The sequence below is a fragment of the Aquarana catesbeiana genome, linkage group LG04 (genome assembly GCF_042186555.1).
Source record: "Aquarana catesbeiana isolate 2022-GZ linkage group LG04, ASM4218655v1, whole genome shotgun sequence".
In the NCBI taxonomy this organism is placed as follows: Eukaryota; Metazoa; Chordata; class Amphibia; order Anura; family Ranidae; genus Aquarana; species Aquarana catesbeiana.
In genome coordinates this window covers 68,133,348-68,160,788 of record NC_133327.1, presented here as the reverse complement: position 1 = coordinate 68,160,788, position 27,441 = coordinate 68,133,348, and the positions used below count along the sequence as shown (strand labels likewise).

Below are 27,441 nucleotides of genomic sequence, written 5' to 3'. Positions count from 1 at the left end.
AAAATAAAAAAAAAAAAAACACTTCTGCACATAAGCAAATATGGGACACTAGATATACTTATTAGACCCACTGCACATAGTAGGTATCGCTGCCTATAAGATTAATTTTAGGGATTTTAGTTTGGTCTAACACTAAAAAGAAGAAGTGGTAACGCCTTCATAATGTTATTGTTTCATAAAAATGTACAATTTTCATCCCATGCACTTTTGTTACTTATAAACTCGGTAGTTTTATTTTTTAGATTATGGAATCAGTTAACATGTAAAAAGATCATTTGTTGATAGAGTATTGAAACAAGGCTATAAATCACTTGAACCTTCAGTGAAAGTAACCAATAAAGCCAAAAATAAAAACAGAGAGAGAGTCTGCTTAGCTAAATAGTAAGAGATAACAAGTGAGACAATAAATAGATACAGATATGTACTGTATATTGTACAGCAAAAGAGATTGATTAGATATCTTGGGCCCCTTTCACACGATTGGACCGTTCAGGTCCGCCTGTCAGTTTTGACGGCGGACCTGAACGGGCGCTCCATGTTAGCCTATGGAGTGACGGATGTCAGTGGAGACATGTCCGCTGACATCCGACCCTGTCCGATCCGTTAAAAGCAGACGTATAGTCCTACGTCCAGGTCCGTCGCTGGCGGATCGGATTGGGTGAGATCTGATGAAAACGGACATGCCGTCTGTTTTCATCCGATCCCTCCATAGGCGGCGGCGCCGCCTGACAAGCTCCTCCCCGCTCAGTGAGCAGAGAGGGACCTGTCATCCGCCGGCTCAGCGGAGATCCACGGAGAGATGTCCCGCTGAGCCGTCGGACCGAGGCGGGCTCCGTAGAAACGGAGTCCGCCTCGTGTGAAAGGGGCCTTGGAGTTAAGAGATATCTTAGAGAGAGAGAGAGATACATTAAAATAGATTAGATAGCAATACCTTTTACATATATACATACAGTATGTCACAAAAGTGAGTAAACCCCTCACATTTTTGTAAATATTTTATTATATCTTTTCATGTGACAACACTGATGAAATGACACTTTGCTACAATGTAAAGTAAGAAAGGCAATCACACTTTTCGTGGTACATACTATATCAATACTACATGGTTAATCAAGCCTCTGTATATCTAATTTGGTTTGTCTACAATGTAAAGTAGTGAGTGTACAGCTTGTATAACAGTGTACATTTGCTGTCCCCTCAAAATAACTCAACACACAGCCAGTAATGTCTAAACCACTGGCAACAAAAGTGAGTACACCCCTAAGTGAAAATGTCCAAATTGGGCCCAAAGTGTCATTATTTTGTGTGGCCACAATTATTTTTCAGCACTGCCTTAACCCTCTTGGGTATGGAGTTCACCAGAGCTTCACAGGCTACTGCTGGAGTCCTCTTCCACTCCTCCATGATGAAACCATGGAGCTGGTGGATGTTAGAGACCTTGTGCTCTTTGAGGATGCCCCACAGATGCTCAATAGGGTTTAGGTCTGGAGACATGCTTGGCCAGTCCATCACCTTTACCCTCGGCTTCTTTAGCAAGGCATTGGTCATCTTGGAGGTGTGTTTGGGGTCATTATCATGTTGGAATACTGCCCTGTGGCCCAGTCTCCAAAGAGAGGGGACCATGCTCTGCTTCAGTATGTCACAGTACATGTTGGCATTCATGGTTCCCTCAATGAACTGTAGCTCCCCAGTGCCGGCAGCACTCATGCAGCCCAAGACCATGACACTCCCACCACCATGCTTGGCTGTAGGCAAGACACACTTGTCTTTGTACTCCTCACCTGGTTGCCGCCACACACTTGACACCATCTGAACCAAATAAGTTTATCTTGGTTTCATCAGACCACAGGACATGGTTCCAGTAATCCATGTCCCTAGTCTGCTTGTCTTCAGCAAACAGTTTGTGCTTTCTTGTGCATTATTTTTAGAAGAGGCTTTCTTCTGGGATGACAGCCATGCAGACTGATTTGATGCAGTGTGCGGCGTATGGTCTGAGCACTGACAGGCTGACCCCCCACCCCTTCAACCTCTGCAGCAATTCTGGAAGCACTCATATGTCTATTTCTCAAAGACAACCTCTGGATATGATGCTGAGCACGTGCACTCAACTTCTTTGGTCGACCATGGAAAGGCCTGTTCTGAATGGAATCTGTCCTGTTAAACTGCTGTATGGTCTTGGCCACCGTGCTGCAGCTCGGTTTCAGGCTCTTGGCAAGCTTCCTAAAGCCTAGGCCATCTTTATGTAGAGTAACAGTTCTCTTTTTCAGATCCTCAGAGAGTTCTGTGCCATGAGGTGCCATGTTGAACTTCCAGTGACCAGTATGAGAGAGTGAGAGCGATAACACCAAATTTAACACACCTGCTCCCCATTCACACCTGAGACCTTGTAACACTAATGAGTCACATGACACCGGGGAGGGAAAATGGCTAATTGGGCCCAATTTGAACATTTTCACTTAAAGGTGTACTCACTTTTGTTGCCAGTGGTTTAGACATTAATGGCTGTGTGTTGAGTTATTTTGAGGGGACAGAAAATGTACACTGTTATACAAGCTGAACACTCAGTGTACTGCACCTTTGTGAGAATATATATATATATATACACAGTGCCTTGAAAAAGTATTCATACCCCTTGAAATGCTCCACATTTGGTCATGTTACAACCAAATATGTAAATGTATTTTATTGGGATTTTATGTGATAGACCAACACAAAGTGGCACATAATTGTGAAGTGGAAGTAAAATGATAAATTGCTTTCAAACTTTTTTACATATAAATATGTGAGAAGTATGGCGTGCATTTGTATTCAGCCCTTTTACTCCGATACCCCTAAAATCTAGTGGAACCAGAAGTCACCTAATTAGTAAATAGATTACACCTGTGTGTAATTTACTCTCAGTATAAATACAGCTGTTCTGTGAAGCCCTCAGAGGTTTGTTAGAGAACATTTGTGAACAAACAGTATCATGAAGACCAAGGAACACACCAGACAGGTCAGGTTTAAAGTTGTAGAGAAATTTAAAGCAGGGTTAGGTTATAAAAAATATCCCAAGCTTTGAACATCTCATGGAGCACTGTTCCATTATTATTCCATTATCCAAAAATTGAAAGTGTATGGCACAAATGCAAACATACCAAGACATGGCTGTCCCCCTAAACTGACAGGCCGGGCAAGGAGAGCATTAATCAGAGAAGCAGCCAAGAGGCCCATGGTAACTCTGGAGGAGCTGCAGAGATCCACAGCTCAGGTGGGAAAATCTGTCCGCAGGACAACTATTAGTCGTACACTCCACAAATCTGGTCTTTATGGAAGAGTGGCAAGAAGAAAGACATTGTTCAAAGAAAGAGATAAGAATTCCCGTTTACTGTTTGTGAGAAGCCATGTGGGGGACACAGCAAACATGTGGAAGAAGGTGCTCTGGTCAGATGAGACCAAAATGGAACTTTTGGCCTAAAAGCAAAACGCTATGTGTGGTGGAAAACTAATGCTGCGTACACATGGCCGGACTTCCCGACAGAAAAAGTCAGATGGGAGCTTTCGGTCGGACATTCCGACCGTGTGTATGCCCCATCAGACTTTTTCTGTCGGCATTTCCGACGGACTCAGATATAGAACATGTTCTAAATCTTTCCGTCGGAAATGCCGATGGAGTTTAGCCCGTTGGCAAGTCCGGCCGTGGGTGCGCGGCATAACACTGCACATCACCCTGAACACACCATCCCCACCATGAAACATGGTGGTAGCAGGATCATGTTGTGGGGATGTTTTTCTTCAGCAGGGATAGGAAAGCTGGTTAGAGCTGATAGGAAGATGGATGGAGCCAAATACAGGGCAATCTTAGAAGAAAACCTGTTAGAGTCTGCAAAAGACTTGAGACTGGGGCGGAGGTTCACCTTCCAGTAGGACAACAACCCTAAACATACAGCCAGAGCTACAATGGAATTTGCAAAAGAAGAATGGGCAAAAATGTCACTCTCTAGATGTGCAAAGCTGGTAGAGACATCCCCAAAAAGACTTGCAGCTGTAATTACAGCTCTACAAAGTATTAACTCAGGGGGGCTGAATACAAATGCACACCACACCTTTCAGATATTTCTTTTTTTTTAAATTTGAAAACATTTATCATTTTTCTTCCACTTCACAATCATGTGCCACTTTGTGTTGGTCTATCACATAAAATCCCAATAAAAATTAATTTACGTTTTTTGGTTGCAACATGACAAAATGTGGAAAAACTTTAAGGGGTATGATTACTTTTTCAAGGCACTATATATATATATATATATATATATATACACATATAGTATATAAGTATATTTTTGACTTTCTTGGCTCACCTTATGTCAGCATACTACGGGTCAGCTCTGCTCCTGACCCCAAGGAAACCCTCCTTATTGACCTTCCAAACAAATTCAGTTGTTTGTTTCAACCTTTCTGTTGTTGGTACTTCCGATTGAGGTGGGGTGCCTTATGGTGCCAAGGATGTGTTTGTAGCCTAAAGCCAAGCTAAAGGCAGCAATACTTACCTCTGCTCAAATGATTCAACACCTGTGTGGTCCCTCACTGGCCAGCTTCTTCCACCCAGCTTCTTCCCCATGCTGGTCTTCGTCAGTCTTGATTTGCTGGTGGGGAATGATATTCCTCCTAGCACACTGGTACTGTGCTGGAAATTTAAATGGAGCAGCGCATGCACAGCTCTATTCACAATATGCAGAGGGATGCAAACAGGCAGGCAAGTTAATTTTATTGCAGAAAAAACATTGCTTGTTGCTTCTGCAATAAAGAGCTTGTCTGCTGGCAAAAAAAAAATGTGTGTAGATCCACTTTGAATAGCTTTTTTAGATTTACTGCACTGTACACATTACTCGTTGCCTTGTTAAATAAGCCTAATATTTTATTTACAATTGTGGTACACAAGATCATTAAAGAGCCAGTCATCAGTGGAGACAAAGTAGGTTCTCTCATTCTCCATTCATGGTCCATTGTCACAGTTCATCCTTTACATTTCCTTCTTCTCTTCATCCATGCCGAAGTGTGTGAAGATCATATTCCTTTCTCCCGGAAATAAGAACCTAATGACAGCAAATGTCAGAATATAACAAAGCAGACAATCGGGACAGAGGCAATTTACATTCATCAGTGCCCATTCACTGCAAATCTGACTTTATCAACAGATCTATAATATTATTCCTTTGAAGTTATAACTCTTTCACCATTTTATGGTCTGAAATTCTGAATACCTATCAGCAGCACATTTAACCACCATGACTTTCACACATTCTATAGCTGAGCAACTTGAGGTCATTTTAAACTGTTGCAGTAATGTGTTTGACCACTAGAGGGAAGAATTCAGGAAAAAAAAAACACATTTGTGCAACTGCACTTTTGTTTCATTTAATGTAACAATGCGCACTCTGTACTGTCTGTGAAGAAATGGTTACACATGCAGATTTTAGTTGCTTACTAACATAAAATTAAACTTTTGTTGATACTTCCTTGATGTGCAACACAAGGATTCCAATGTATTACAAAGAACGGAAGTCAACATATTCCAAAGAAGGTATTTGTCATTCTACTATGCAATTAAAAATTGTAAAGCTGAGTCATTAGGTTGTTATGATAATAGGAAAACAACATACTAACCTATTAGGTAAGACATACAAAAAATACCTCCAGGGCCCAATTTTCTTAAAGCGAAGTTCCAGATGTTTTTAGGTTTATCCACTTCAGCCCCGGAAGGATTTGCCCCTTACCTGACCAGGCCATTTTTTGCGGTGCTGCACTGCGTCGCTTTAACTGACAATTGCGCAGTCGTGCGACACTATACCCAAGCAAAATTTATGTACTTTTTTCCCCACAAATAGAGCCTTCTTTTGGTGGTATTTGATCACCTCTGCAGCTTTTATTTTTTGCGTTAACAAAAAAAGCGTCAGCTTTGAAAAAAAAAAACACAATATTTTGTCGTTTTTGCTATAATAAATATCCCAAATTGAAAAAAAAATATATATTTTTTTCCCTCAGTTTAGGCCGATATGTATTCTTCTACATATTTTTGGTTAAAAAAAAATTGCAATAAGCGTATATTCATTGGTTTGTGCAAAAGTTATAGTGTCCCCAAAATAGGGGATAGATTTATGTCATTTTTATTATTATTAATTTTTTTTACTAGTAATGACGGTGATCTGCGATTTTTATCAGGACTGCGACATTGCGGCGGACAGATCGGACACTTTTGACACTATTTTGGAACCATTGACATTTATACAGCGATCAGAGCTAAAAATAGCCATTGATTACTGTATAAATGACACTGGCAGGGAAGGGGTGAACACTAGGGGGCGATCAAGGAGTTAACTGTGTTCTAACTGTAGAGGGGATGGGACCGACTAGGGGAGGAGAGAGATCGGTGTTCATACTTAGTATGAACAAACGATCTGTCTCCTCTCCCCTGAGAGAACCAGGATTTGTGTGCTTACACACACATATCCCAGTTCTTGCTCTGTCACGAGCGATCGCGGGTGCCCAGCGGTCATGCGCATCAGCTCCGGAGAAACGCGGCAGCGTGTGCGCTTGCTGTGACATCTTAAAGAAGCAAAGTACAGCTACAGCGATTTGCGCAGCCGTGCCAACCTACCGCAGTATAACTGCGGTGGCTCGTCGGCTAGCAGTTATTAAAAGTCAGCAGCTACAAAAAGTGTAGCTGCTGACTTTTAATAAACACACACTTACCTTTCTCACGATCCAGCGATACAACCACCCAAATCCTCAGTTTTCTTCCTTACCTCTCCCCAGCGCCAGCATTACAAGTGTGGGCACCTGGTTGTGACAGCTTGCGGCTTAACAGCCGGGTACCTACTGCACATGCGCGAGTCGCGATGCGTCTCCTCAATAGCCAGTGTTCTGTCAAAAGTGCCAAATTGTCAAAATCTCCAATTATGTCACTTCCGCTTTCTCTCCAGCAGCAGTAATTGCAGATTTCGATGAACACCGGCAGCCTATACACTACGGTACATGACGAGTTGGCTGTTTTGATAAAACACCGGTTAAGCAGTAAAAAATTTGCCTTGGAGGTGGCCATGTTGTTGGTTATTAGCGGGTGGGCTAACAATGGGCACTCATTATATTTTCTACTTAAGTGTATATGCTGCTGATGTTACTGCTACCCATCAGATTGTGTAACGGAAGGGACGTTCTGACCAAAAATACTTACTGCGTATGCGCTATGCGTTCCAACTATACGTTCCACACACTTCTCAACTACCAACAGAGAGAGCAACGAGCAAGGCTTCCGCGTGATTTATCAGCCGCTGTGTCCACCAGACATGGCTGATGACAAATCACTGTACCGGCCCTCTGCCGGTACCATGTGATCGCTCTGGCTAATCACAGCAGATCATATGACAATTGTGCACATTGAATGGCTTTGCTTCATGCCATTCATTGTGTACTACTGTGATGAGCTCTGTTATTGGTCACAGTGATCACATGATACAGACAGGGTCAATCACAGCCCATCTGTACCATGATTGGCCACAGCTAATCAGAATAGTAAACACTTAATGAATAGTTTTCATTCATTAAAAAAATGGTTGCTTTTAACTGTAAAACTCACAGTTATAAGCAATCATGGTGTGAAAAATCCTTATCACCTCCCAGAGTAGTAGTGTTAATATGATGAGATAGTGGGTATTCCTGCGCTACTAAGGAAAATGAATGAAAATCAATCTAAGGTGCTGCAGACATCATGAGGGTCAAACACTACCCACAGGAAAATATATGTAAAAATCAATAGTTGGTGTTGCGCTCCAGAATAATAAATAGTTAAAAGAATAAAGTGCTGATCAGAGACAAAATTACCTTAAATAATGCATATGTTCTGAAACTTTAAAATATAAATGAATAAAAGTGCACAATGCATAAATGCACAGTAAAATATTGTTCAAATAAAAGTGCAAAAGGTGCTAATAAAGTGACTGTAGTGAATGAAAAATATGGCTTTCAGCTATTGGTGTGTAAAGATATACAATGCATAAACAATTCAAAGGAAGTCCATAAAATAAAAGTGCAAGTGGTGCTGATGAATCGCAGAAGGATTGAACTCTTCTGGACCCAAAAGTGCAAAGTGCAAGGCAAGGAAGTGCTATGTAGCATCAACAGGTGGCACTGTGACTTCAGTGGTTGTGAATCTTCGGTGCAGATAACACCTGTGGGTGTACTAACTTCTTCCCCTACTGCTGTAAGGTAAGCAGCATTCAGAGAAAAAAAGGAAGGGGTTTGATCATTCAGAGGGGGTCTCCTGCGCATTCCTTCCAGGGGGTCTCAGTGTGTGCAGAGCCTAATGGGTACTTCTTCTATGTTCCTTTCACTCAGGTTAGGATCAGTAGCAAAGAGCCGCTCAAATGCATCAAACTGGACATATATAGGAAAATTCGGAGAGAACAAGGAGCCTCTATGGTGTAGTATGCTTAATATAGACGTTTATTTGCAAAATATCAGTAGTAATCAAGTACAGGGGGTCCCCTAGTTACAAACATCCGACTTACAAATGACTCCTACTTACAAACGGAGGCAGACAACAGGAAGTAAGATGAAATCTACCCCTAGGAAGGGAAATTCACTCCTGTAAGTGCTATTTTGGGGAAAAGGTACCTCCACTAATGCTTTATCACCAAGGCTTGTTTCCACAACAACCCAAAATTTTCAAAATCCAATTGTCATTGGGACAGAAAGTAAGGTGAAATCTTCTGAACAGGGGCACAGACAGCAAAACAAATGTTACAGGGGTGATAAACCTTCCCTATGCTATCCAAAAAAGCTTAAAAATAGTTTTTTTGGCTGGAGCTACACTTAAAAAATGTACCTGTTCCGACTTACAAACAGATTCAACTTAAGAACAAACCTATAGTCCCTAACTTGTTTGTAACCCGGGGACCCCCTGTACTCACATTTGGTATTAAAATTGTGCACAATGTAAAAAATGAGCAGCAAGCTCGGGACCTAGACGTTACTTCCGGTGTCCGTATGTCTGTATGTCCTATGCGTCACATGACTTCATCTAGGTCCCGAGCTCGCTGCTAGTTTTTTACATTGTGCACGATTTTAATACCAAATGTGAGTACTTGATTGCATTTGAGCGGCTCTTTGCTACTGATCCTAACCTGAGTGAAAGGAACATAGAGGAAGTCCCATTAGGCTCTGCACACACTGAGACCCCCTGGAAGGAACGCGCAGGAGACCCCCTCTGAGTGATCAACCCCCTTCCTTTTTTTCTCTGAATGCTGCTGACCTTACAGCAGTAAGGGAAGAAGTTAGTACACCCACGGGTGTTATCTGCACCGAAGATTCACAACCACTGAAGTCACAGTGCCACCCGTTGATGCCACATAGCATGTCCTTGCCTTGCACTTTTTTGGGTCCGGAAGAGTTCAATCCTTCTGCGATTCATCAGCACCACTTGCACTTTTATTTTATGGACTTCCTTTGAATTGTTTATGCATTGTGTATCTTTACACACCAATATCTGAAAGCTATATTTTTTATTCACTACAGTCACTGTTTTAGCACCTTTTGCACTTTTATTTGAACAATATTTTACTGTGCGTTTATTCATTTATGCACTGTGCACCTTTATTCATTTATATTTTAAAGTTTCAGAACATATGCATTATTTAAGTTAATTTTGTCTCTGATCAGCACTTTATTCATTTAACTATTTATTATTCTGGAGCGCAACACCAACTATTGAGTGTTAATATGATAACACTGTATTGCTCTGGTCACTGTATGTAAAAAATGTTTTAAAAAAATGTAAAAGAAATAAAAAAAATTTAATGAAAAAGAAAAAAAAAAATTTAAAAAGTATTTAATTTTTTCTTTTCTTTTACATTCTATCACCAGTCAGTGTCTCTTATCGCTGCCACATCAGTAATATGATGAAACTGTACTGCACTGGTGACAGTATGTAAAACATTTAAAAAAATTGTGAAAAACACTTGGTGGTGAAGTGGTTAAAATACAATTCAATATCTTTTAAAATGAATAGATAATGGCAGTTCAGACCCTTTTCTGTCTGACCCTTTGATGCTCGATGTCCATTCTGAAGAGCACTGGAAGTAGCTGACAATGTGCGGTTCAGGCAAGGATAAAACTTCAAAAAGAAAATCGATCTGACAATTACCTAGCTTCTCAGTGGCTTCAACACACACACTGGGATACATTCCTTCCCGGTACACAGCAAGCAGGATGTTGGATTTTGTTTTTACCATGACAATGCCTTCATCATCCTGGTTGGAGAAAGATCAGATCAATGCAGTCTTAATAAAAGAACACGGGGTGGCAATAATCTGTTTACAGTATAACATATTGAAGAATAAGCCGCTTACACATTTAGCATAGATAGAACTCTTATCAGCACGGACACATTTGTAATTCTTCTCTCGGAAGTTGAATCCTTCTCTTCTTAGGGTTGCTGTGTTCTTGAAGGCATCAATGATCACCTGGATGTGTTGAGGCTGCAACTACAAATAGATAAGAACATGTCATACAGATCATCCTTAAATAATCATTTAAAGTATTAGGTAAGAAGAAGATAATGGTAAAACATAAGGCTCCGCCAAAATATTTGTACATCCTTTCCTTGTAATGGTAGCCCAGTGCCTGACACCATCACGTATGTACTTTATGTAACCATGGATGGCCAAAAAGCTCTCATTAGAAGTCTCCCAGTGCTTTATTTGGATGCATTAGGTTAACAGAAAATGTAAATCAAGATAAACACAGTAGAAAAATACGTATATGTAAACTGTTTACCTGCCAAACCATTTGTAACTAAGTTCAGACAGTCTTGTCTTTCAAACACCTCTGCCACACTGTAAAGTCACTTGAAAACAGGGCGCCGAACACTTATGGGATCTAACGTCTTATGAGATCTATCATATATCCATTCAGACAGCTCACTCAAATTCTGGATGAACCCTCTGCACACCCCTATACACCCTTTCTAGCAAACTTTGCAATACATGTTTAAGCTGGCCAACTGCGTCAGTGTAATCCCTCTCTGGCCAGTCCTACTCTGCTCTGCAAAATTCAAATGCTCCAGTAGATATAGTGCAAATATGGGGCAAATACAGACAAGCTGCAGGAGAGCTACAAGGTTCAGGTCTGGTCACTGACCTGCAATGCAATAGAAAAGATATATAGTACCTGTGCACAGGTATATCTTTTTTTTTAATAAAAAATAAAGTTTATTGAGCATGAAAGTTATTACAGGTTATTACATTCAAGATGCAAGGTGTAACAGGCACCAAACACTGAAAAAAAAGAAAAACATTTTTTTTAATTGTCTGACATATCGTACTAACAGTGGGGATATTTCTAGACATTGTTATTTGCAGTTGGAACATGAGTTCACATTTTCATAACGGATGTGAGTGGTGGTGATGTTTACTGAGCAGCCTTGCTGACAGGTGTAGAGCAACAGTTGGCATTAGTCTGTGCAGGTGGAGGAATCGTCCACCCATCTGTCCCAGATTTTATTAAACTTGCCGGGGCATCCCCGGTGGGAGTATAATGCCCCGTACACACGGTCGGACTTTGTTCGGACATTCCAACAAAATCCATGGATTTTTTCCGACGGGTGTTGGCTCAAACTTGTCTTGCATACACACGGTCACACAAAGTTGTCGGAAAATACGATCGTTCTAAACGCGGTGACGTAAAACACGTACGTCGGGACTATAAACGGGGCAGTGGCCAATAGCTTTCATCCCTTTATTTATTGTGAGCATGCGTGGCACTTTGTGCGTCGGATTTGTGTACACACGATCGGAATTTCCGACAATGGATTTTGTTGTCGGAAAATTTTATATCCTGCTCTCAAACTTTGTGGGTCGGAAAATCCGATGGAAAATGTGTGATGGAGCCCACACACGGTCGGAATTTCCGACAACAAGGTCCTATCACACATTTTCCGTCGGAAAATCCGACCGTGTGTACGGGGCATAAGACTTTTTTGTAGGAGAGGGTGAGATTCACAGCCCTTTTCCATTGCTGGATTGTGGGGGGAGAAGCTCTGAGCCACAATAGGATTATCTGCATTCTGGCTGTGCATGGGGTTTCCTGTAGAAATATCATCAGGTATTTCTCTTCCTCTGAGATAGGGAGGAGGACAAGTAGGCACTGGCGTGGGCATAATGACAAGGGAGAGCCCATGCAATCATGGAGGAATTTGACAATTTGTGACCAGTATGCACAGGTATATCTTAACGTGGAACTTCACTCTCTCAAACAACATTGACTATTTTTAATTCCTATGATGCTAGCATTATGAAACAGATAGGAAAGTATATCATGTTTACTTATTTTACACTTTTTTCCAATTTTTTTGGTTGCTTTCTGGTTTCTAGGCCCAGGAGAATGATGTCATACACCCCAGGAGTCCTCAGGGGGGAAGGAGGGATTTTCTCAGCACCCTCCTGCCTGCATGCCTGAACTAAAGGCAGATGGATTCCAGTACATAAATGCTACATGAATCATCTGTCCTTATTAAAGACGGTCGCAGCCAGAAATGCTTGGGGGGTTATTTTCAAAGTGATTACTCAACAAAACAAAGCATGGAGACATGGATGGATTGGTGAGTTTACTTTGATTAATTTAATTTAATTGTGTTTTTAGTTTGTCATCCTCAGATGCAATGTATTTTCGCTTTCATTCTGTTGCAGTGTAGGTCAGTGACAAAATCTGAACCTGTAGCTCCCCTACAACTTGTGTCTATTTGCCCCAAATTGGCACTATATCAACTGGAGCATTTGCATTTTGCACAGTAAAATAGGGACTGGCCAGAGAGGGATTACTTTGACACAGTTGGCGAGCTTAAACCTGTACGTCAAATAAAATCCTTATTTTTTTTACAGGGTTTACTACAACAGGTGTATAGCAGTGCACAAGGGGTTCATCCAGAATTTTTAGTGTTAATATGTGGTCACACCCCTTTAGCACCTGATGGGTTACAAAGTATATACTGTGTATATAAGCTCTATTAAGATTAGAGCAGAGGTATATCTTGTTTCTTTTTTATCTCCTCACAGAGATTATACTTCAGGAATTTCTTTCAAATAGAGTCCAGTAGAGTTTTCTACAACATTATTTCAGCCCTGATGAAGGGGATTTGACCCCTGAAAGGCACCGGACATCACTTGTCTTAAATTAAGTTTTAACCAGTTGCTGACCGCCGCACGACGATGTACGTCGACAGAGCGGCACGGGCAGGCAAAAGGGCTTACCTGTACGTCCTTGCCTGCCCGCGGGTGGGGGGTCCGATAGGACCCCCCCCGGTGCCAGCGGCGGTCGGATCGAGGTCAGGGTCGATCAAAGGTGAGGGGGAGGCCACTCATTCGTGGCCCCCCCCTCGCGATCGCTCCTGGCCAATGACAAGCTTCCTCGGCTTCTGTGAATGTAAACAGAAGCGGAGGAAGTGATGTCATCTCTCCTCGAGCCGGTCTTTTCGTCCGGCGCCGAGGAGAGAAGACATCCAAGTAAGTGCACCAACACTACACATACAGTAGAACACGCAGGCACACTTGTCACCCCCCTGTCACCCCCCAGTCACCCCCTGATCAGCCCCCTGTACCCCCTGTCACTCTGACACCAATAGCAGGTTTTTTTTTTTTCTGATTTATTGCATTGGTGTCAGTTTGTGACAGTTACAAGTGTTAGGGCAGTTAGGTTAGCCCCCTTTAGGTCTAGGGTACCCCCCCTTTAGGTCCAGGGTACCCCCCTAACCCCCCTAATAAAGTTTTAACCCCGTGATCACCCCCCGTCGCCAGTGTCACTAAGCGATCGTTTTTCTGATCGCTGTATTAGTGACACAGGTGACGCTAGTTAGGGAGGTAAGTATATAGGTTTGCTGTCAGTGTTTTATAGCGACAGGGACCCCCATATACTACCTACTAAAGGTTTTAACCCCTTGATTGCCCCCTAGTTAACCCTTTCACCAGCGATCACCATATAATTGTTACAGGTGACGCTGGTTAGTTGGTTTGTTTTTTGTAGTTTATTGTAGTTTATTACAGTTTTAGGGCACCCGCCGTTTATTACCCTATAAAGGTTTAACCCCCTAATTGCCCGGCGGTGATAGAAGTTAAGTTTTTAGGATCAGATAAGGTCTGCGTCGCCCCAGGCAGCGTCAGGTTAGCGCCAGTACCGCTAACACCCACGCACGCAGCATACACCTCCCTTAGTGCTATAGTATCTGAACGGATCGATATCTGATCCGATCAGATCTATACTCCCCAGCAGTTTAGGGTCCCCCAAAAAAACGCAGTGTTCAGGATCAGCCCAGATACCTGCTAGCACCTGCGTTTTGCTCCTCGGCCCAGCCCAGCCCAGCCCACCCAAGTGCAGTATCGATCGATAACTGTCACAAAACACTAAGCACACATAACTGTAGCGTTCGCAGAGTCAGGCCTGATCCCTGCGATCGCTAACAGTTTTTTGGTAGCGCTTTGAATCAGTCGCTGACAGTCAGGAGCTTTTTTGCCTGTGAGTCTCACTAGTGTACCCCTAAATTTAGAGCCCAAAATGGCAAATCGAAGGTACACTAGTGAAGAGGCCTACACGTTTCTGAGCATGATAGATAGTGAAGAGGAAGTCACTCATCTGTCAAGTTCAAGCTCAGAATACGAACCTGTAGAGGACAGCGGCTCCATGACAGTTAGCTCTGACGACGGAGTTGTGGTCCCTGCTAGGGTCAGGCGTACCAGACCCCGATCTTCTTCTTCTGTCCTTGAAGTGCAAGAACCGCAGGGCTCTCGTATGGAGCAGAGAGGTACTAGTGCCGCTACTCCTTCTGGTGAACTGGCAAGCACCAGCGGCCTAGTACACCCTGGTCGTACATCCAGCACTGCAGTATCACGTGGTGACGTGGCGAGTCCCATAAGTGCAGTTCAAGCTGGCGAGGTGGCAAGCACAACTAGTGTCCCGCTGCCACCAATAAGACAAAGACAGGCCCGTCGTGCCCATAGTGCCCTTCCTGCTGCATTCGCCAATCCGAATTGGGTACCCACCACTTCTGCAGCACCCGTACTTCCCCCTTTCACTGGCCAACCCGGAATTCAGGTGGAAACAGTTGACTTTATGCCACTGGATTTTTATTCACTGTTTTTCACCGAAGATCTCTATAGATCTATTGTGGACCAAAGCAATTTATACGCTGGTCAACACATCGCCGCTAATCCCCAGTCCTCCCTTGCCAGAGATTGGAGACCAATTACGGTCTCCGAATTTAAGATCTTTCTGGGCCTTTCCCTCAACATGGGCATAACCAAAAAGAGTGAGTTGCGGTCATATTGGTCCACTGACCCAATTCACCATATGCCTGTGTTCTCTGCTTCAATGGCCAGGGCACAATACGAGCAGATTTTGCGGTTCATGCACTTCAACGACAATGAACTCTGTCGTCCTCGTGGAGACCCTGCATACGATCGGCTCTACAAAATTCGGCCCCTCGTAAACCACTTCAACCAACGTTTTGCAGACTTGTTTACCCCCCATCAAGTTGTCTGCGTTGATGAGTCCCTGATTAAGTTTTCTGGCCGCTTGTCCTTCAAACAGTACCTTCCCAGCAAGCGTGCCAGATACGGGGTCAAGATGTATAAGCTCTGTGACAGGGCCACAGGCTATACATGTAGATTTATGGTTTACGAGGGCAAAGATAGTCACGTAGAGCCGATAAACTGCCCTGACTACATAGGAAGCGCTGGCAAGATAATGTGGGACTTGGTGTCACCCTTATTCGGAAAGGGGTACCACTTGTACGTGGACAATTATTATACGAGCGTGCCACTTTTTAGTCACTTGTTTGATCAGCAGATTGGAGCATGTGGCACCGTGCGACCTAATCGCCGGGGCTTTCCCCAGCGGCTTGTAGAGTCCTGTCTTAGGCTGGGGGAGAGAGCCTGCTTGAAGTATAATAATTTGCTCGCTATGAAGTGGAGGGATAAGAAGAATGTTTTCGTTCTCACCTCCCTTCATGCAGACATGACGACCCAAATTACTACGGCGACTGGTGTTGTGGAGAAACCCCTCTGTGTCCACGAATACAACCTTAATATGGGAGGGGTGGACCTCAACGACCAGTTGTTGGCGCCGTACCTAATTGCCCGTAAGGCCAGATGCTGGTACAAAAAAGTGTCTGTTTATTTATTTCAATTGGCTTTGCTGAACGCTCATGTGCTATACAGAGCTTCAGGACAGACTGGATCCTTCCTTAAATTCCAGGAAGAGATCGTCAGAGCCCTTCTGTTTCCAGACGGTGCTCCACCTCACCTTCCCAATCCAAATGCAGTAGGCCGGCTGCATGAGAGGCATTTTCCTTATGTCCTCCAGAGTACCCCTACCCAACGAGCCCCCCAAAGAAAATGTCGTGTCTGCAGAAAGCGCGGATTTAGGCGTGACACCCGGTATTATTGTCCCTCCTGTCCTGGCAATCCTGGTCTTTGCATTGGTGAATGTTTTGAACGCTACCATACACTAGTTGAGTATTAGCGTAGGGTACAGCACTGCACAGACTAGGACACTAGGACAGGGTCTCCCAAGATGCCATCGCATTTTGAGAGACCCAAACCTGGAACCGTTACAGTTTTAAAAGTTACAGTTATAAAAAAAAAAAAAAATGTAAAAAAAAAAAAAAAAAGTAAAAAAAAAAAAAATACACAAAAAAAATATCAAATAAAAAAACCAAAAATCGTTTTATTGTTCTCTCTCTCTCTATTTTCTCTCTATTGTTCTGCTCTTTTTTACTGTATTCTATTCTGCAATGTTTTATTGTTATGTTTTATCATGTTTGCTTTTCAGGTATGTAATTTTTTTATAGTTTACTGTGTTTTAAACATTTTTTTGTTTTCAGGTAGCTGCAGCGCGGATTTATTTATCTTGACAGCAACAGCGTTTGCTCCCACGATACATAAAGCCGTGACTCCAGCGCTGTCGGAGGTGATTTCACCACCACAGTTACATACTTCAGCATATATGCCGAAGCGTGGGGGCAGAAGTGGGTGGAGGAGCGATTTGCTCCTGCCTTTTGCGGGAGGATGCCCCCATGCTTCGGCATATATATATTTTAGGTAGGCACAGGTTGCGTTAAATGTTTTATTTTTTACTATGGTGTTTTTTTTGTATTTGCTTTGCAGGTATGGTAAGTATTACTGTTATACTGTAATGTTACTTTGTTTTTTGTTAACCATCATTTGCTTAGCAGGTACGCCATTCAGTTGCAGCGCGGATTTATTTATCTTGACAGCAACAGCGTTTGCTCCCACGATACATAAAGCTGTGACTCCAGCGCTGTCGGAGGTGATTTCACCACCACAGTTACATACTTCAGCATATATGCCGAAGCGTGGGGGCAGAAGTGGGTGGAGGAGCGATTTGCTCCTGCCTTTTGCGGGAGGATGCCCCCATGCTTCGGCATATATATATTTTAGGTAGGCACAGGTTGCGTTAAATGTTTTATTTTTTACTATGGTTTTTTTTTGTATTTGCTTTGCAGGTATGGTAAGTATTACTGTTATACTGTAATGTTACTTTGTTTTTTGTTAACCATCATTTGCTTAGCAGGTACGCCATTCAGTTGCAGCGCGGATTTATTTATCTTGATAGCAACAGCGTTTGCTCCCACGATACATAAAGCCGTGACTCCAGCGCTGTCGGAGGTGATTTCACCACCACAGTTACATACTTCAGCATATATGCCGAAGCGTGGGGGCAGTGGGTGGAGGAGCAATTTGCTCCTGCCTTTTGCGGGAGGATGCCCCCATGCTTCGGCATATATAAATGGTGCATGTATGCCCATCATTAGAAGTGGGTGGATGAAGGGAGGTATTCTAATGGTGGGCATACCCACCGATCAATATCTTTTTTTCGTTCAGCCCACAGGCTGCATGAAAAAAAAGTTTACAATATATGCCCAACAAGGACCAGCAACGTACTGGTATGTTGCTGGACTTTGAGTGGTTATACCAGAATGATGCCTGCAGGTTTAGGTATCATCTTGGTATCATTCTTTTCAGCCAGCGGTCGGCTTTCATGTAAAAGCAATCCTAGCGGCTAATTAGCCTCTAGACTGCTTTTACAAGCAGTGGGAGGAAATGCCCCCCCCCCCACCGTCTTCCATGTTTTTCTCTGGCTCTCCTGTCCCAACAGGGAACCTGAGAATGCAGCCAGTGATTCGGCCAGCTGACCATAGAGCTGATCAAAGACCAGAATGGCTCCAAACATCTCTATGGCCTAAGAATCCGGAAGCTACGAGCATTTCATGACTTAGATTTCGCCGGATGTAAACAGCGCCATTGGGAAATTGGGAAAGCATTTTATCACACCGATCTTGGTGTGGTCAGATGCTTTGAGGGCAGAGGAGAGATCTAGGGTCTAATAGACCCCAATTTTTTCAAAAAAGAGTACCTGTCACTACCTATTGCTATCATAGGGGATATTTACATTCCCTGAGATAACAATAAAAATGATTTAAAAAAAATAAAAATGAAAGGAACAGTTTAAAAATAAGATAAAAAATCAAAAAATTAATTAAAAAAAAAAAAAAAAAAAAGCACCCCTGTCCCCACCTGCTCTCGCGCAAAGGCGAACGCAAGCGTTGGTCTGGCGTCAAATGTAAACAGCAATTGCACCATGCATGTGAGGTATCACCGCGAAGGTCAGATCGAGGGCAGTAATTTTAGCAGTAGACCTCCTCTGTAAATCTAAAGTGGTAACCTGTAAAGGCTTTTAAAGGCTTTTAAAAATGTATTTAGTTTGTCGCCACTGCACGTTTGTGCGCAATTTTAAAACATGTCATGTTTGGTATCCATGTACTCGGCCTAAGATCATCTTTTTTATTTCATCAAACATTTGGGCAATATAGTGTGTTTTAGTGCATTAAAATTTTAAAAAGTGTGTTTTTTCCCCAAAAAATGCGTTTGAAAAATCGCTGCGCAAATACTGTGTGAAAAAAAAAAATGAAACACCCACCATTTTAATCTGTAGGGCATTTGCTTTAAAAAAATATATAATGTTTGGGGGTTCAAAGTAATTTTCTTGCAAAAAAAAATAATTTTTTCATGTAAACAAAAAGTGTCAGAAAGGGCTTTGTCTTCCAGTGGTTAGAAGAGTGGGTGATGTGTGACATAAGCTTCTAAATGTTGTGCATAAAATGCCAGGACAGTTCAAACCCCCCCCAAATGACCCCATTTTGGAAAGTAGACACCCCAAGCTATTTGCTGAGAGGCATGTCGAGTCCATGGAATATTTTATATTGTGACACAAGTTGCGGGAAAAAGACAAATTATTATTTTTTTTTTTTGCACAAAGTTGTCACTAAATGATATATTGCTCAAACATGCCATGGGAATATGTGAAATTACACCCCAAAATACATTCTGTTGCCTCTCCTGAGTACGGGGATACCACATGTGTGAGACTTTTTGGGAGCCTAACCGCATAGGGGACCCCGAAAACCAAGCACCGCCTTCAGGCTTTCTAAGGGCGTAAATTTTTGATTTCACTCTTCACTGCCTATCACAGTTTCGGAGGCCATGTAATGCCCAGATGGCACAAACCCCCCCCAAATGACCCCATTTTGGAAAATAGACACCCAAAGATATTTGCTGAGAGGTATAGTGAGTATTTTGCAGACCTCACTTTTTGTCACAAACTTTTGAAAATTGAAAAAAGAAAAAAAAAAAAGTTTTTCTTGTCTTTCTTCATTTTCAAAAACAAATGAGAGCTGCAAAATACTCACCATGCCTCTCAGCAAATAGCTTGGGGTGTCTACTTTCCAAAATGGGGTCATTTTGGGGCGGTTTTGTGCTATCTTGGCATTTTATGGCCTTCAAAACTGTGATGGGTAGTAAGGAGTGAAATCAAAAATTAACGCTCTTAGAAATCCTGAAGGCGGTGATTGGATTTCGGGGCCCCGTATGAAGCTAGGCTCCCAAAAAGTGCCACTCATGTGGTATCCCCGTACTCAGGAGAAGCAGCAGAATGTATTTTGGGGTGTAATTCCACATATGCCCATGGCATGTTTGAGCAATATATCATTTAGTGACAACTTTGTGCAAAAAAAAAAAAAAAAAAAAAATTGTCACTTTCCCGCAACTTGTGTCAAAATATAAAATATTCCATGTACTCATCATGCCTCTCAGCAAATAGCTTGGGGTGTCTTCTTTCCAAAATGGGGTCATTTGGGGGGGTTTTGTGCCATCTGGGCATTTTATGGCCTTCAAAAATGTGATAGGTAGTGAGGAGTGAAATCACAACTTTACGCCCTTAGAAATCCTGAAGGCGGTGCTGGGTTTTCGGGGCCCCGTACGCGGCTAGGCTCCCAAAAAGTCCCACACATGTGGTATCCCCATACTCAGGAGAATCAGCAGAATGTATTTTGGGGTGCAATTCCACATAAGCCCATGGCCTGTGTGAGCAATATATCATTTAGTGACAACTTTGTGCAAAAAAAAAAAAAAATTGTCACTTTCCCGCAACTTGTGTCAAAAAATAAAATATTCCATGGACTCAACATGCCTCTCAGCAAATAGCTTGGGGTGTCTACTTTCCAAAATGGGGTCATTTGGGTGGGGTTTGTGCCATCTTGGCATTTTATGGCCTTCAAAACTGTGATAGGTAGTGAGGAGTAAAATCAAAAATTTATGCCCTTAGAAATCCTGAAGGCGGTGCTTGGTTTTTGGGGCCCTGTACGCGGCTAGGCTCCCAAAAAGTCCCACACATGTGGTATCCCCGTACTCAGGAGAAGCAGCAGAATGTATTTTGGGGTGTAATTCCACATATGCCCATGGCATGTTTGAGCAATATATCATTTAGTGACAACTTTGTGCAAAAAAAAAAAAAAAAAAATTGTCACTTTCCCGCAACTTGTGTCCAAATATAAAATATTCCATGGACTCAACATGCCTCTCAGCAAATAGCTTGGGGTGTCTACTTTCCAAAATGGGGTCATTTGGGGGGGGGGTTGTGCCATCTTGGCATTTTATGGCCTTCAAAACTGTGATAGGTAGTGGGGAGTAAAATCAAAAATGTATGCCCTTTGAAATCCTGAAGGCGGTGCTTGGTTTTCGGGGCCCGTACGCGGCTAGGCTCCCAAAAAGTCCCACACATTTGGTATCCCCGTATTCAGGAGAAGCAGCTGAATGTATTTTGGGGTGCAATTCCACATATGCCCATGGCCTGTGTGAGCAATATATCATTTAGTGACAACTTTTTGTAATTTTTTTTTTTTTTTTGTCATTTTTCAATCACTTGGGACAAAAAAAAAAAATATTCAATGGGTTCAACATGCCTCTCAGCAATTTCCTTGGGGTGTCTACTTTCCAAAATGGGGTCATTTGGGGGGGTTTTGTACTGCCCTGCCATTTTAGCACCTCATGAAATTACATAGACAGTCATAAACTAAAAGCTGTGTAAATTCCAGAAAATGTACCCTAGTTTGTAGGCGCTATAACTTTTGCGCAAACCAATAAATATACGCTTATTGACATTTTTTTTACCAAAGACATGTGGCCGAATACATTTTGGCCTAAATGTATGACTAAAATTGATTTTAATGGATTTTTTTTATAACAAAAAGTAGAAAATATCATTTTTTTTCAAAATTTTCGGTCTTTTTCCGTTTATAGCGCAAAAAATAAAAGCGGCAGAGGTGATCAAATACCATCAAAATAAAGCTCTATTTGTGGGAAGAAAAGGACGCAAATTTGGTTTGGGTACAGCATTGCATGACCGCGCAATTAGCAGTTAAAGCGACGCAGTGCCAAATTGTAAAAAGTGCTCTGGTCAGGAAGGGGGTAAATCCTTCCGGGGCTGAAGTGGTTAAAGACTCATAAGAAGAATGTTTCATGCTCTGTTTTCAGTTTTCATGTGGATTTGGGCAGCCTCCATACTTTGGTGGACCCCTTGCTTTGTTGTAGAGTTTCTGAGGTCATTCCATCAAATCTCATCACCATATTCCACTTGATGGATAAATGATCAAAGTCCAGCACTTATTGTATACATTTTTTTTGACTCTGTACAGTCAATCAAGTGATATCACTATTTTCTGAGGCTGGTCGGTTTGAGTTACAGTGGAGGGGGGTCTGAACAATGGACTGTCTCTTCTGAAAAAACAAGCTACCGGTATATCTTTTTTAAGGGCCTCTCCACTTCTCCCTATTCATATGCCATAAACTGTGATCTGATTATATCAATTCCGTATGTCTTAGGCCCTCTCTGAGCCCTCAAATTCTCAACCAAGAATGATGAGCATTCATGTCCTGGGTCTCTGATCAAAAAACTTGACCTACCTGTCCACCCCTGTCCCTGATTACATCAATCAAGTCAGGGGAATGTATGGTATGTCAGAAGATTAAAAGCTGGATGAAGTCAAGTAAGCCAGGTGAAGTTTTATTTAGGCTGGTTCTCTACAAATACATGTAATGAATACCCAAATATTGCATAACTGGATTAAATACTTTGCACGGTGGATGTACTTACTTTCACACACAGCATGTTGGACAAGCTTAAAATATGTCTATAACTACTAATCAATCCCTACACTGCTCCTGTCTCACATCCATATGCTGAGTGCAGTATCAGTAATTCACACAAGGAAGCATGGATTTCTCACCCATGGCTGTTCTTAAAATGAGATATGACTTATGCCCCGTACACACGATCGGATTTTCCGATGGAAAATGTGTGATAGGACCTTGTTGTCGGAAATTCCGACCGTGTGTAGGCTCCATCACACATTTTCCATCCGGTTTTCCGACACACAAAGTTTGAGAGCAGGCTATAAAATTTTCCGACAACAAAATCCGTTGTCGGAAATTCTGATCGTGTGTACACAAATCCGACGGACAAAGTACCACGCATGCTCAGAATAAATAAAGAGATGAAAGCTTTTGGCTACTGCCCCGTTTATAGTCCCGACGTACGTGTTTTACGTCACCGCGTTTAGAACGATCGGATTTTCCGACAACTTTGTGTGACCGTGTGTATGCAAGACAAGTTTGAGCCAACATCCGTCGGAAAAAATCCTAGGATTTTGTTGTCAGAATGTCCGAACAAAGTCCGACCGTGTGTACAGGGCATTAGAGTGCAAAATGATGTACACTGTAATTGTAAAGTCTGCAGAACCTTTCAAATATGGACATTACAGTGGCTAAGTGATAAGCACTTTCAACTAGCAGCAGTGGCATCACTAGGGTTGGCATCACCTGGTGCTGTAAAACATGGTGTTACCTACTCCGCCCCCCAATAAGGGTGAAGGGGGGGTAGAGAGAGTTGGTGAGTGGGGGGTGAGAGAGAGGGAGAACGGGGGTGAGAGAAAGGTAGTGGGGGGGTGAGAGAGGGGGAAAGAGGTAGAAAGAGGGGGGGTAAGAGAGAAGTGGTCAGTCTGCCCCTGGTGTCATCCCTCTGGCAGGTGTCACCTGGGTGCAGTCTGCACCCCCATAGCGATGCCGCTGTCTAGCAGCATTAGGGTCGTCAGTTGAATCCCAACCACGGAACTACCTGCATGGAGTTTGCATGTTCTCCCTGCGGCTGCGTGGATTTCCTCCCATACTCCAAAGACATGCTGGTAAGTTAACTGGCTCTAGTCTAATTGGCCTTAGTATGTGTATGCAGGGCTGCTGATAGTCTTTACGGGGCCCCACGATTTCTACCTGGCAGCTCCCCCCCCCCCAAGAAAATATTAAAGCTATATTTCGCTAAAAATACAATAAAATCATTATTAGCAGACAACAGCAACAACAACAATACAACATAACTGGCAGAATTCCTGCTAAATCTAAAAGATAAAGCTGAGCTAATAAATAAAAATGAAGATGAGATGAGATCAGAGAGAGAACCAGCACTGGGGGGGGGCGGGCGGGGGGCGCACAGGGAGGGGGATTAGTGTGGGACGACTGTCTTTCTCAGCAGATAAAAGCTGACAGCAGGGAGAGGGGGAGAGACCAGCAAGTTTCAGCTGCTGGAGGAAGTGTTCTGCAATTGTCGTCCATCAATAATCCCCCTCCTTGTGTGGGCCCCCCTGTGTGCTCGGGCTCCCTACAAGAATACCAATGGGCCCCCCTATCAGCAGCCCTGGGTGTATGCATGAATGTGAGTTTGGGACCTTAGATTTGGCAGGGACTGATGTGAATGTACAATATAATGTATATGTAAAGTGCTGCATAAATTGATGATGCTATATAAGTACCAGTAATAAATAAATAGAAGTAGTCTATAAAACCCAATCAGATTCCAAATATATGTAAACCAATTATTAAAAAGGAAGGGAAAATCCTAGTTCAGCCTTTTTAAACCTTTTTAACTCACAAAATATTTTTTGGGGGAGAATCTCTGCTGAAGGCAATTCACTGGGTGGAGTAAGTGGAATAAATGGCCCTTACATTGGTGGTTAGTGCGAAAAATGCCCCCTTTACAGTGATGGACAGAGTGCCACCCTTATTGACAGCTAAAAAGATTATTGGTGTTATGCAGCTGGCTGTGCCAAGTGGTGCTGGCCAGAGAACTATGCTGGTGTTTAATCAGATTAAGCTACCTGTCAGATTTTGAAACGGAAGTGACGTTCAGTAGCCGCCATCTTGCTACACCCCACACTCGTCCACAGTAACAATATAGTGAGAAGGTGGCAAGCGGACATCTTGTTACACCCACCGGAGTCTGGCATTTCACACTCATTTTTACCACTAAACGGAGCTTATATTGTGAAATACAGTATTTGGAAATCCATATTACTGTTTCGATGTTGAACTTGGCTGCTCAAGTTGCAATCAAATTTTTCATCAACTATTACAGGAGGGATGTTTCCAGTAACAGAATAGATTTCTTTGCAAGGATTCTGCATCAGCACATGGAACTTACGTGAAATCGTGGCGGTGAGGTGAAGGCTACCCCTTCTTTTAACTTGATAAGGGCGGTACTCTCCACATGTTGTGTCTTTATCAAAGAATCATACAACAAGTTCTGTATCTGGGTCATTGCTGAACATCAGACCTGGGCAAACCTGGGGAAAAGTGACAGAGAAAGTACTGGTGAGACATAATATTGAACCGTCTCGTTTTCTAGTTTGCAAAGCAGAACAATAACCAGTGTGTGAGTGTATCCCAATATTCTGTATATTAAGAATGGCACAGTCCATTGATACAACTACAGGGGGTGCAAGAGCAGAAAATAGGATCCTGGACATGGGGTGTCGAGGCTGCCTGGGCATAACTGTGATTCCCTTTTATTTACCATCTAGGTATACCCACTAGATTAGTATTACCAGAATATAACAGTATATCTCTTTACTACAAATCCTATTTTGTGAACTGCTATCTTTTGTTTTGAGCCTCTCAATTTCTAGGACAAAATCTAGGAGCTGGTAACTATTAAACATAAAAGATCTATTTTTCCTGCATTGATTCAGTTGTATAAGCTATTTATACAATTTTGCACCAATTGAATTAGTATTCATTGGGGTACAACTTTGAAAAATCAAAAATACAGTATATTTATTTTCCTTGTCAAAAGAAGTTTATTGAGTATACAATGTTATAAAGATACATAAAGATACATAAAGTAAGTTTACAAGGATCTATAAAGTAAGCTCATTGTTTTACAGTAGGGATTATATAGGTAAATATCATGAAATGTCAAATATTAAACATTGGGTTCATGTAAACCTAAATTAAAGCTATATATCATTTCCTTAGTTACTTTTGTAGGTATTTAAATGATTTATACCTACTATATATATTGTTTACAGGTAGAGTGTATATAGGTCAAATAAATTCTGATAATGAGCTTTAATCGTAAGGTGGAGAAAAAAGGAAAGAGAAAGAAGAAAAAGGGTAGAAAGGCAGAGGTATGGTTTACAAGGTTGTCCCGCTCGTCAGTTTATTATTCTTTTTAGTTCTCTTTGAAGCCTTAGAATGGGTGTCTCTGTAAGTCATTTAATCTGTTACCATGGCAACAGGACAGAGTCATTGAAATTTGACAGGAATTGTTGTTTTATCCAAGGATGCCAAAGTTTTTCAAATTTTGGAATTTGATTTTGATCGATGGCTACCATCTTAGCATGGGACATTGTATTATTCATTCTGTGAATTGTTTCTGCTAGTACCAATGTAGGAGATTTCCATGCCTTGGCCACTGTTTGTTTTGCAGCCGTTGTTAGTTGGATCATAAGTTTGAATTGAGAGAGTGTTAACCATTCCGGTTTTAGATTAAGTAAAGTTATATATGGATCTGGTTGTATTAATTTTTTAAATATTTTAGATGCAATCACGAAGACTTCCTTCCAGAAGGTTTGGATTACTGGGCACGTCCACCATATGTGTAAATGTGTGCCTATTTCTGGGCATCCTCGAAAACAAAGAGCTAAGGTATTAGGTGAATATTTTGCCACTCTAGCGGGTACAAGGTACCAGCGAGTTAGGACTTTATAATTTGTCTCCAGTGCTAAGATGTTGGGTGAGGATGACTTAGATGTGAGCCATATGTTAGACCAGTCCGTGTCTTCTAAAGTTCGTCCCAGGTCCTCCTCCCACCTCTGAACGTAAGAGGGTCTATTAAGATTTACTACTCCATATAATTGATTATAAAGTGATGAAATTGTACCTTTAGCAAATGGATCTTTTGTACAGATTGATTCAAAAATGGATAATTGGGATAATGGTGTATCCCCCTTTAGGAATGGTGTATAGAAATTTTTGATTTGGAGATATCTAAATATCTCAGAGTTTGGTAGATCATATTTTTCTCTAAGCGATGGGAATGAAAGGAATGATTTAGATGCTATGAAGTCATTTAGGTTTAGGAATTTGGGTAGATCCATGCCGGATAAAAGGCCGGATTTCTGATAAAAGAAAGGAGAGGATTGTGTGGAGATTGTAACTGATATTTGGTTTTTAGTTTATCCCAGAGAGATAAGAAGTGTTTAGTTATGGGATTATGAATTTTAAAGCGGTCTTTAGGATCAAGCCATAACAAGTTTGATATTAATAGAGGGTCATTTTCTGAAGCCTCTATAAATACCCATAATGGGATTTCCTGTTTTGCATGGTATTTGGACAGACTGGCCAAATGTGCTGCTCTGTAGTAGTTAGTAAAATTAGGGTATCCCAGGCCTCCTTTATTTTTGGGAAGATGTAGTGTGTGTATAGGTATACGTGGTTTAGAAGAGCCCCATATAAATGAAGTTGCTCTTTTTTGTACTATTCTCAAAAAATAGGAAGGAATTGGAATAGGGAGGACTCTGAATAGATAAAGCAATTTGGGTAGAATAGTCATTTTGATTGCATTAATCTTCCCTATCCAGGATAAAGGAAGTTGCGACCATTGTTTTATTAGATTTGTGATCTGTCTTAATACAGGAGGATAATTGGTTGAGAATAAGTCAGAATGAGATGC

General features: G+C 42.0%; 1 protein-coding gene across 3 annotated transcripts in view; it reads right to left on the bottom strand.

Annotated features, from left to right (window-relative positions):
- Positions 1-4,272: 4,272 nt before the first annotated feature.
- PFN4 (profilin family member 4) overlaps positions 4,273-27,441 on the bottom strand; it is a 33,597-nt gene continuing 10,428 nt past the window's right edge. For all 3 annotated transcript variants that reach the window (XM_073625302.1, XM_073625300.1, XM_073625301.1), the window contains 4 exons: positions 24,910-25,051; positions 10,386-10,520; positions 10,181-10,286; positions 4,273-5,075 (listed from right to left, as the gene is read on the bottom strand). In XM_073625302.1, coding sequence (XP_073481403.1) covers positions 5,047-5,075; positions 10,181-10,286; positions 10,386-10,520; positions 24,910-25,026 — 387 coding nt within the window. In that variant the 5' untranslated portion in view covers positions 25,027-25,051 and the 3' untranslated portion in view covers positions 4,273-5,046. The remainder of the gene's footprint in view (positions 5,076-10,180; positions 10,287-10,385; positions 10,521-24,909; positions 25,052-27,441) is intronic.